Source organism: Gracilinanus agilis, chromosome 4, assembly GCF_016433145.1.
Source record: "Gracilinanus agilis isolate LMUSP501 chromosome 4, AgileGrace, whole genome shotgun sequence".
NCBI classification, from domain to species: domain Eukaryota; kingdom Metazoa; phylum Chordata; class Mammalia; order Didelphimorphia; family Didelphidae; genus Gracilinanus; species Gracilinanus agilis.
In genome coordinates, this window is record NC_058133.1 from 137,856,053 (window position 1) to 137,868,076 (window position 12,024).

At 33.3% G+C, this 12,024-nt stretch overlaps 1 protein-coding gene across 1 annotated transcript in view; it reads left to right on the plus strand.

Annotated features, from left to right (window-relative positions):
• Positions 1 to 12,024, plus strand: part of AHCTF1 (AT-hook containing transcription factor 1) — a 114,064-nt gene that overhangs the window by 34,026 nt on the left and 68,014 nt on the right. Inside the window, exons 5-8 of the mRNA XM_044674975.1 lie at positions 1,015 to 1,222; positions 5,444 to 5,560; positions 9,913 to 9,997; positions 11,180 to 11,330. Of these exons, the coding sequence (XP_044530910.1) occupies positions 1,015 to 1,222; positions 5,444 to 5,560; positions 9,913 to 9,997; positions 11,180 to 11,330 (561 nt within the window). The remainder of the gene's footprint in view (positions 1 to 1,014; positions 1,223 to 5,443; positions 5,561 to 9,912; positions 9,998 to 11,179; positions 11,331 to 12,024) is intronic.

Below are 12,024 nucleotides of genomic sequence, written 5' to 3' on the forward strand. Positions count from 1 at the left end.
TTTCCTTATATGCTAGATCAGGGAATTTATATTTTATTATATATGCATTTGAGAGCCAACTGTTTTTTGAAAAGGGGAGGGACATGTCCAGGCCTGCATATTAGGAAGATTATCTTGTTAGCTATGTGAAGGATTGTTTGGAGAAAAGAGAGAGGGGTATTTTCTAAGCTATTATAATAGTTTAATGACAAGTAATGAGAACCTGACCTAGTATGGTGACTGTGTAAAGAGGGAGAAAGAAGTATCAAAGATGATTCTCAGGTTTAAATCCCAGTGTGATCTGAGTATAAACAAGTTAATGAAAAATATTGAAAAGTTAAATAAAAAAACAAAACTAATTGAGGGAGAAGTATAAGGAAGATGATTATTTCACTTAAGGTGCTAGTAGGATATCCAGGTAGAGCAACCTAGCAGACTGTTTTGAAAAGCCAGACTGGAGTTAATAAGAAATAATTAGTTCTGCAGATATGAGCTTGGGATTCATATGCATTGAATTGATCATTGAAGCTGTGGGAGTAGGTGAGGTAGCCAAGGGAAAGAGTCAAGAGCAAGAAGAACAGGACTAAGAGACAGAGAAAGGTTAGGAGCTTCAGAGGAAGCTAGAGGGAGGGGTCAGAGAGGCAAGAGAGTATGAATTCATAAATCCCAAGGGAAGGGAGCATCAGGTGGGATGAGGAGAGGTTGTTGGAATTGTCATTAGCACAATTTAGGGGAGATTTCTTTAGGTTTCTAAGGTTTGTGCTTAGTTATGTTTTAAAATTCTATCATGTAAACAATAGTTTAATATTTAGAGTATATGAAAGCATATTTCCTTTTTAAATTTTAAATATTTTAAAAGAATGGTATTCTGTTTGCGTGTCATTCATTGATAGCTAAAGCATGCTTTTAGTCTTCAAGGATCAATTTTATTTTTTATACTCTTAGGAAAGGTTCCATTATGGGGCCTGAATAATGGATGATTTTTTTGTTTTTATATTCTTCATAAGCTTGTTCATCACTAATTATTGTATCTAGATCTTGAAGTTATTACTGGCATCCCAACTGAAGTACCACACATCAGAGAAGATGTAACTCGAGAGGGAAGACATCTCTGTTTCCAGTTACTAAGCCCATCAGGAACAGCAATTTCAGCCCTTACCTATATAAGCAGGACCAACCAACTTGCTGCAGGTTTTTCTGATGGCTGTCTAGCCCTTTGGAACATGAAAACTTTGAAAAGGGAGTGAGTATATTCAGTGTTTTTTGCCTTCCACAGGTGATTACTGTTACTTTGAGCTTTTTTGTAAATTTATTAAAACATAAAAGATAATTATGGTGTCAGCTTTAAATCATGATTTACATTACTAGACAGGGAGAGATGGCATAATTTAATTCTTTTGAATAACTAATACTTAAAGGAAACAGCATAGATTTGTTCATCAAGGCACTCCAAATCCCAAATTCATTAAGGAAAAGGAAAACAATAGTGGAATTCTTTGATGGTAGCAGAGTAAAAGTTTGGTGTTGGATTGTTGGAACTTCCACTATAGTCATAGGATCATGAAATTCCAATATGGAAGGCACTCCTCTTATTTTCTTTCCAATCTTTTCTTGATAACTTCTTAAAAAACTGTAATATCACTGACATTTCTTCATACCAATTTTAGAACACACTCTTTTTAAGTATAATTAAGCAAAGTAAACTTTTGAGCCGATATATGGAGTATGGGCCTCAATCCATGCCTGTAGCTAGCTTCATTTTGAATGAGAGGAGTATGGTATGAGAATGGAAATGGTATATATTAACTTGTTTGCCACCTGGATTCTATAGGGGAAATTTTTCTTTTGAGTCTAATACAAATCTTTAGACAAATTAGAGGTATTGGAGACAGAGGATAAGAATAGTATAACCATTCTGGAGGTAAAGTGTTTATTGAAAGGTTGTTTTTTTTTTATTATTGTTACTATTATTGTAAAGGGTCAGAAAGCAGATTTTTGTTTCAGGATGATTTTGTGAATAGTGGTGCTATGTAAGTTTTTAATTCACATTTGCCTTAATTTTGTACAGTAATAAGGAAGAATAGGAATAACAAAGTGAACTTCCTTTTAGTTCACTCTTCTCAAAATGCTAGATAATGATTTTTATCCCACTCTATTTAAAAGAAGACATTTTTCATTAATCTTCAGAATCTTTTTTTCCCACTTGAATCTGTCCACCTAGTTTGTCTTCTGTTTTTTGACCATTTTGTACTTTAAGAAGGAAGTAGAGACATCACAGACTTAACAGAGAGGCAATAGAACTTACCCAATCTCTATATGAGATCTTGTTTTGTTTCTTAAACCCTTTCTGCCTTAATGAACAACTCTAAGACAGAAGCACAAGGCCTAGGAAATAAGTGTTGAGTTACTTTCTCCAGGTCACACAGCTAAAAAGTATCTGGTACAAGATTTGAATCCAGGTCTTCCCAACTACAGGACTGGGTCTCTCTCCACTGAGCCACCTACCCGTGTGAAAAGTTTTGTTAATTAGCATATTGGGGGTATATGGTATGGCTAGTAAAAATTTCCAATAAATAGTTAAGGGCTTTCACTGTATGATCGAGCAATTAGTACTACTTAGAATATTGTCTGATCTTAAAATAATAATAGATAATAAATCAAGTTGGAAAGCGTACTCTGGATTACTTCCAAGAGTAGTGGAGGGGAAAAGCAGCAATGAAAAAATTAATTCAGCTTTTGCATTTATTCAATTTGCAAAATTATTTTTAAGCAGCTTAAACTTCCTTGTATTACTATCTCTCAAAAGTCTAGTGCTCTTTATTGTTTTTCAGCTCCAGGGCTGTTGTGTATTCTCTTTTACTTGGTGATCTCATCACCTCCCATAAGCTAACATAAGATGGTTATGCTGGCATTTAGTAATCTATCCTCAACTGCCTATTTAATATTTCTTATTAGACACTCTGTAGGCATCTCTAACATAACATATGCAAAACAGAAGTCATTATTACAATTTTGAAAACAAACTCTATCCTTTTTAGAAACCATCCTTCTGCAGTAATCAGATTTGTAATATGGATGTTTTCTTGACTCCTTGACAAACTTTTTCTCACCATATGTCTTCAGTCAGTTGACAAATTATGTTGTTTAACACCACAAAGTCTCTCATCTATACCATCCTAGTTTTGGCCTCTCATCATGTGCCTGAAATATTGTTAAACCTTCCTAATTTGTTCTTGTGCCTCAAATCTGTTCCCACTCCAATCCACCAAAATAAATTTAATTACATTCTAAATGATATCACTTCCACTAAATTTTAGGAATTCCCCGTTACCTTTATAGTCAGATATGATAATGCCATTGACCTTTAGCCTTTTCAAGCCTTTATTCACTACACATAAATCTAACATTGATGACACTACGAAGTTCTAGAAATAGATTTTTTACTTCTTGACTCTTTGAATTTTCATTACTGTTGGCAATCCTCTATCCCCTGAAACTTTTTATTCCTTGACTTTTGGAACACTACCCTCTCCCACTTTTTTATATTTTGCTTTGTATGTGTGTTCTTTTGACAATTTTTCACTACCCTATTACTACCTCTATAGGCTTCCACATAGTCATAAACCCTTTGCTCTTCTCTCTGTAATAGTTCCCCTGGATTGTTGATGTGCTTACATGGTTTCAGTTTCTGCCTGTACTTGGATGACTCCGAATTCTTCATTTCCAGCCCTGACTTCTCCTCTGACAGCCCCGTATCTCCCACTGTTTAAAGGATTTCCCCCCCAATACAGTCCATAGAATATCTCATTTTAAATGTCTGTGTGCTGCCTTAAGCTCAGAGTATAATGTAAGTAGAATGTAAGCTTCCCAAGGGCTGGGACTGTCTCATTTCTGTATTTGTATCCCCAGTGCCTTGCAATTAATAATTGTTTTAATTAAATTTTACTAACATCATTATGCTTGGTTAATGGTGTAAAGATTTGTGTTATCACAAATACTTTTCTAGGCTTTGTGGTAGATAATTCAACTTTTAATGTACTGTTCATAGTACATTTTATCTTTAAAGATATAAATTCATTATTTGAGTACTGAGACTAACTCTACTTGGTACTTGACTGCAATAATCCAGAACGAGCACTTAACTAAAATTGGTGAGTGGTTTTCCTTAATTAAATGTTTAATAAATGTTTAGAGGCAGAGGGCTAATCTTGGGTCAGGAAGCCCTAAGTTCAAATACCATGTTTGACTCCTGCTACCTCTGTGACCTAACTTATTTAAACTCTCAGGGGGTAAATCAACAAATGCTTATCTTTAATAGAGCAGTTGCCTGCTACAGTGAAATCATGAGTAACTCTTGACTCTACCTGATCCTCCGAAATTTCAGAACTTAATGGCTCTCCATAGAATTAGAGAGGTTTTATGTACAGTGGCTAAATGTAACTTATTTATAAAAATGACTTTTTAAAAGGTTATATGAATATATTCCGTTATCGTATGTTGTGAAACCTCTACATTCTCTCAACTGCCAAGCTTTATTAATTTTCTGCACATCTTAATGAAAATATGGGTGGATATTTCTGAGAAGTATAAGGCTATATGTAAAATCTGTATGTATATTGTATATTAATAACTGATCCACAATATTTTAAGCCATTGCTATATCCTTAAGTATATTTTAAATTAGTAAATGATGCATTTTATGCTGAGTATAGTTTTAATATTTGGTTAGTATTTTTGAAAATGAATATATGATATTCCTAATCAGACCATGTGAATTAATGTTTACATAACTACCCTTTATTATAAGAATCTTTTAATATGTGACCTCTAATATCTATTCCAACTTCAACATTCTCCATCCAAATCAGTCAACTTTATCTCAGATGAGAATTTTATTTGCATGCCAGGGTCAGGTTTTTTTTTTTTGTTTTTGTTTTTTTGTTTTTGTTTTTTAAGTACTATCTTGACCCAAAAAAGTAATTTTATGCTTTTATTTATATTAGTATTGCTCGATTCTTTAGAATCAGCCATTTTACCAGCTAAAAGATATTGTGACATTTAATTTAACTTACCTTTGAGGAGGGAGTTGGATTACAAATATTATTTGAAATATAGGAGAAATTCTTGAAACTTATTGGCTTGTACCATTAGCACTCAGCCATTTCATTACTTATCCTTTTATGGTATTATTTTAGTAATATTTTTGTTCTTTTAATTTTTTTTATAAAATCCCACAATAACTTCTCATAGAGAGAGGTATTGAAATAAAGAGGGGTTATGTTGAAACAATCCATGCATACTATATTGAGGATAGATCTATGGTCTTAAGAAATTAGGGTCATGAAATTATATATGACATGACTTTATATACTTTCTCAGATAAGTTTAAAGAATTGGGAAGCTTTTTAAGAAGGTCATAATTTAAAATATGTAAAATTTATTAATATTCTATCTTGCCTCATAGATATTACGCCCAGTTAGAAGGAGGAAGAGTACCTGTCTATGCTGTTACTTTCCAAGAACCTGAAAATGATCCTCGAAATTGCTGCTACTTGTGGGCTGTTCAGTCTACACAAGATAGGTAAGTAAAGTATATGTTAGCTTCTAAAATACAAAAATGAAACATTAATGAAAATCATTTCTTCTCAATATTCTCGTTATTTCTGAAATTCATTTAATAAATTAATGAACATTCATATAGAAGATAGGCTAAATTGATTTCCTGTTCCATAAAAGGGCAAACATTTTAAAAATATGCATTTCTGGTTTATGTTTATCACAGTTGTAAAGTGTACAGTTACAAAAGTATTTTCCTCACAGGAACCCCCTCCTGAGGTACAGATATTATGGACATTATCAGTAGTCAACAAAGCTTTTATTAATTTTCTACTTTATGCTATAGGCTCTATGCTAAATTCTGGAGATAAAAAGAAAAAAAAAACCTTTTCTCAAGGAATTCATTGTCTAACAAATGAAATATCGAATGAATTGGTGATAAGCTGAGAGGGAAGGCATTAACATGAAGAAGGACTAGGAAAGGCTTTCTGAAGAAAATGGGACTAAGAGAAGCCAGGGGTGGGGGGGGGGGGGTGGAGTGGGGTGAGAATTCCCAGTGTGGAGGATGGCCAATGAAGATGTTCAGAGTTCTTTCAAGGCAATCTCCAGGGGGAGTCACTAGCTTTATTGACAAGAGAGCTTCTTGCAGAAGGTGATATTTTAGCTGAGAGTTGAAAGAAGAAACCTGGAAAGCCAATAAGCAGAGATGAAGAAGAGAATTCCATTATAGGAAACAGCCACAGTCATCGATAGTGTCTCTGGCAACAAAAATAGGAAAAGTCTAAGATCACTGTTGTATAGTGTGGGGCAGGAAGAGGTGGGTGGGAATAGGATGACTGGAAAGCTAGGAAGAGGTCATATTATTAAGGCTTTTAAAAAAAGCAACAAGATTTTATATTTAAAGGATGGGGAAAAGGAAAGAAAGAACGATTTATTCAGTGCCTGCTATGTGCCAGGATGTCTTTTTATCTTCATGACAACCCTTAGAGGTAGATGCTATTATCAAATCTTTTCCAGTTGAGGAAACTGAGGCAAACAATTTAGGTGGCTTACTCCGGACTTCGTGACTAATAACAGTAAGCCCAGGGGCATCTGGGTGAGTTGACCTTAGACATTTCTGAGCTGTGTGATCATGGACATCTAATTATTGATGATTTGGAGCAATTTTTTATATGATTGTTGATAACAGGGAACAAGTGGTATGGTGGATAAAGTTCTGAATTGGAGTTCTAGTTCAGCCTCTGATACTTACTAGTTGTGTGACTTTGAACAAGTCACTTAATCTCTATATGCTTTCACTTCCTCATCTGTAAAATAAGGAGAATAATATTACCTACTTTCAAGAGTTGTTGTGAGGATAAAGAGTTAATGTGTAATTTAATTTGCATTCTTTTTTTTTTTTTTAAACCCTTACCTTCCATCTTGGAGTCAATACTGTGTATTGGCTCCAAGGCAGAAGAGTGGTAAGGGTAGGCAATGGGGGTCAATTGACTTGCCTAGGGTCACATAGCTGGGAAGTGTCTGAGGCCAGATTTGAACCTAGGACCTCCCGTCTCTAGGCCTGACTCACATTCCACTGAGCTACCCAGCTGTCCTCTTGCATTCTTTTTAATAGCTGGTCATAAACAAGAAGAAAATATTGTACTTGCTAGAATATCATCTCCGAGTAAATCAGTGAAGGCCAGACATTTATGGCACCATATATAAGTATATTTGATGGTCCTCTGATACCACTCACCATTAAATCATCCTTATCTCTTTAATCCCTTTCCCATTGCCGTCTTCTTTTTGTTCTCGAAGACAAATACCTCTTTCCTAATTTGAAAATCATGGCACTAAAGGGATGAGGAAAATAATTTTTCTGGTTATCACCTTGAATTTGTAAAAAGAAAATTCTTGAATAATGATATATATTTGATTCATATTATTCCATTATTAGATATATACTCCCTCCTGAAGAAGTTAATATGAAAAAGGCCATGTTGTCAAAATATTTATAAATAGGTTAAGATACAAGATTGCAGCTCAGAAGAACGAATAGATACAAATATTAGCATCTACTGCACAGAGCTGGTCATTGAAATCTTGGGAGTGTATGAAATTATCAAAACACAAAGTTGAGAGACAAAAGTGATGAAATACAAAGATAAGCTCCTTGAGAAATCCCCACATTAAGTTGACCATAAGAAACTGGTAAAGAAGGCAGAGGAAGAACTAAGCCAGCAGAATGTGTTATGTTTAAAGGCTGGTGAGGAGAATTTCTTCAATCCACTTTGTAGAGATTCCAGGGAACCTTCTTTACCTACTGAAACTTCCTTAGAACTCTGATTAAGGCTTCCAGTGAATCAATCCAAAGGCCTTATTTTCAATCTTCTTGCTTCTTGGAATCTCTTCTAATAGACAGCGGTTGACTATTTCTGTTCTGTTGGAAACTCTTCACCAGGCTTTATAGACATAACACATTCTACTGGCTTAGTTCCTCTGTCGTCTTTGTCAGTTTTCTTCCTAGCTTTTTTTTGAAGGCTGTCTACTTCTGTTCTCCTAATTTTCTTATTTGAAAAATGATTTCCTTTTGAATTTGAATTTGAATCACTTACTCAAAATGGACTTTATTGATACTGGTCTAAGTATCATCTAAGCTTAATTTCTTCCCACACTTTTAGCTTTCTCAGCAATTTGTTTAAATTAAGAGAATCTTTCTACAGTAGTTTGTAGTTTATTTTCTCTAACACTGAACTCTTTAATAATTTGGGATTTTATCTATTTTCTTCTAATTTATTTTTCTATTTTTCACCATCCTATCATTGTTGCCTTTCTCTTTCTATTGTATGTTAATTTTGAGGTGTGGTGTCTAGAACTTTACTTAATATTTGGGCCTGGATTCATTATAGTTAGTCTTACGTATGATTAAAGAGAACTGATTTGTTTCTGACATTCTTCTTGATAGCCAGCCTTTAGCTATAGAATCCTTGGGTAGTAAGTTATATGTAAATGTTTTTAGATTTGTAGTTGATAGGTGCTGGGTCGAAATCTTCACTCTGCTTCTGGCTTACATCTTTGAACTTAGCATATTACTTAAGCTTTGTGCTTTTAAAAATGTTTATTTATCTGCAAAGTGACTGTGCTATAGACTAAATTGAATACTTTGATCCTTTTGTGGTTTAAATATGTATCCTGAATTCTCAGAATCTATTTTACAGTGACTGCCCTTCTCTCCTTTTTTTTTTGGAGATAACTAATAATTTAAAGTCCTTTGTTTTATAAATACATATCCTTATTCATATCCATCCCTTTTCTGGAATGTAGTTAAGGGATATTTTGATTTAAGTTTGAAGAATTATGGTATTTCCATTAATGTTGCTTACTACAGTTTTTAGAACTTTGGTGGATCTTTTACTATGTTATGACACAGTATTTGTTCTCAAAATATGTAGTTATGGATTCATCTTCTTTCTCAGTGGAATAATGCAATTTGTGACTTAAAAAATAATAAGATGCCTCTACTTTTAATTCATGCCAATAAAATGTTTTGCTTGTTGAATAAGATGCCTTATAAGTTAAGTACCAATTCTTCCCTAATTTAATTCTGGTGAATTTTCTTGGGAAAGAGTTGTTTTCTTTCCCTTGGTTAGATGATTATATGGAATTTTTTTCCCCTCTAAAAGTGGTCTATGTACCACTTTTTATGTAAAATCAAAATTGTGTGTGTCTTGCTTATTTTTAGTTCTAAAATATGTTCTTATATTCAATATAATACTAGTATTTTAAAGTAACTAAAAAGATTCAATAACTGACCCCATTTTTAATATGTTGTTGGGAATGACTCCTTTCTTTAAGGAATTTGGAGTTTTACAGGGGATTTTAGAGGTCTGTGGCTGTCAGTAAATGAATACATGAAAGAAAAGACTTCTGTATAGCTATTATCACTTTTTTGTGTCCTTGAAGTAATTTATTTATAAAACTTCAGTTATCGTCTGTGTTGAAAAAAAACTTTCCTTACAAAACATAACTACTTTTTAGGATAAGAATTTTAATATATAACTAGTTATGTTTTTATATTTTCTTTGTTTATATTTATAGAACAAATTTTATAACTTCCTCATTTATTCTATGAAATGAACTTGAATGAAACTATGTGCATTTATTTTCTTGTATTATGTTAACTAAATGATATAATTAATTACATTTGAGTATACTGTTATATTTTCAAAATGCAACAAATCAAACTTTTTACAACCTAATATTGGGTTTTGTCAGTTCATCATATATGCAAAGATAAATGAGGTTATTTGTGAAAATTTTTATCAACAATAGAAGTGTTTAGTGTATAAAACTTAAATGTAAGGTTCTCATAGCTAATTTTTTATGTGGTTTCAGTGAAGGAGACCTTTTGAGTTTACACCTGCTTCAGCTGGCCTTTGGTGATAGAAAGTGTTTGGCATCAGGACAAATCCTATATGAGGTAAAAAAAAATATGACAGTACATTATCAATTTATTTGAGATATTCTAAATGTTTTGACTTTTTCATTGAAAAACTGATATCATGTAAAATAAATGTTTGTTGAGTGATGTTGGAACTGTATACTTATGGAAATAAGAACACTAGACTAGGAGTCGCGAGACATAGGCTCCAATCTTGTTCAGCTACAGACTAGGTATATTCCTTGAGCAAGTAAATTAAGTTGTGTAGGTCTCATTTTCCTGTATCAGCAGTCAGTTAGGCAGGCCCTTATTTTTAAAAATTTGAAAAGAAAAAATTTAGTTCCTGCTTAGCTCTAAGAGACTTTGTATCTATATTTCTCAACACAAACTACATTATTGATTTTTTTTTTCAAGTGTTAGTATAATGGATTGCTTAACAGGTATGACACTGACCTTTTGCTGGATGATTTATTTCTGAAAATGAGGATACTGCTCTTTGTCTTATTTTATCTACCTCTTTGGAAAAGGTCAACAAGGTTATTCCATAATTCTGGCTGGTGGGCATGTTCTAGAACAGTTTTTAGCCACATGACAATTGTATTCTTCCTCTGCCTCTGCAATTCAATGGGGGTCTCTGAGAGGAACCTTCAATTATTCTAAATCTAGGCCCTAACTGCCACAAATATCTAATTCTAGGGAGTGTACTACCCTAAGAAATGAAGATATTTGTATCTTCCAATATCCAGATTTTGACTAGATTGGAAGATTCCATAATAATTATTTAGACTTTGGAAACCCCTACTTTAAACTTGTTTTTTAGCAGTTCAGGATTAAGCAAGCCACAGTAGCCCAGCCCTGCTTTTTGTGGTAAGTTTTGTGAACTTCATGTGACCCATCTCTTCAAACTCCCAAAACAGGTGTATTTTTGACTTTAATATATTTAAATTGAGTATACTTATATTCTGCTTTTTAACTATTTTTTCCCCATTGGAAATGTTTTTATTCTCTGTCACAAAAAATTCCTTTTCATTTCTTGAGTTTGTAGGAAAATGTCCCGATTATATATAACACTATTTTTGTGCTGAGGCATTTTTTTCTTGAATTTTCTAGCAATACTTTTGTATTTTATAATTTAGATGATGTTTCCAAGAATATTAGCTGTAGGATGACTTTGCTTATGATTTTAAAACCAACTAAATTTTATGTGCCTATATGTTTCAGGGGTTAGAATACTGTGAAGAGAGATACAGCTTAGACCTCACAGGGGGTATATCTCCTTTGAGAGGTCAGACTAGCAATACCAAACTCTTGGGATGCCAGAGCATAGAGAAATTTCGAAGCCATGTCGACAGGGAGGAAAGCATGAATGAAGGTTTGTAAAATGTCATTATATAGTAAGTATGTATTTTGTTTGAAATTTTTGGCTGAAAGATAAATTATAGAAATTCTCCCGAAAATTAAACATTATGAGGATCAGACCACTGGGTCTGTCAATCTTCTCTAACCCACAAGCCATATAAGAGAAATTTTCTCTATGGGATTTTATAGAACTTATAGCAATTGCAAATCTTTATCTTTTTAAGTTTAAATGATTTGCTGAGAAATGTGTGCCCAAAGTTGGAATTGAACTAGGTCTCCCTGATTCCCACCATTTCTCCACTATGCCACATTACTTCTCATACTGTGTGTGTATATATAGAGGTGGGTGGGGTTGGAACCATTTATGAGATGTCTTCAGTAATCCCCCCATAGTTGGGAAATTAACTCTAACCTAGTTGACTATGTCCTCTTACTCTCTACTTGCTATTTTGGCTTGATAGTGATCTTTTTGTTGATACTTCTCATTAAGTTTCCTTCTGGTACTGTATTTTCAGCTGTCTTACTGATAAATTTCTGTTTTTGTCTGGCTTTCACCTTATAATTAATATTTGTAAATCAAAATTATCAATCTGTTAAACCAGCTCTCCTAGGTCATTTCTATTAGTAATGGCATCTTTTTTCTAGTCTATCAAAATATAAACTTTGAGTATATTGAGTATAGTAGTAGGAGCTTAGATTTAGAGTGT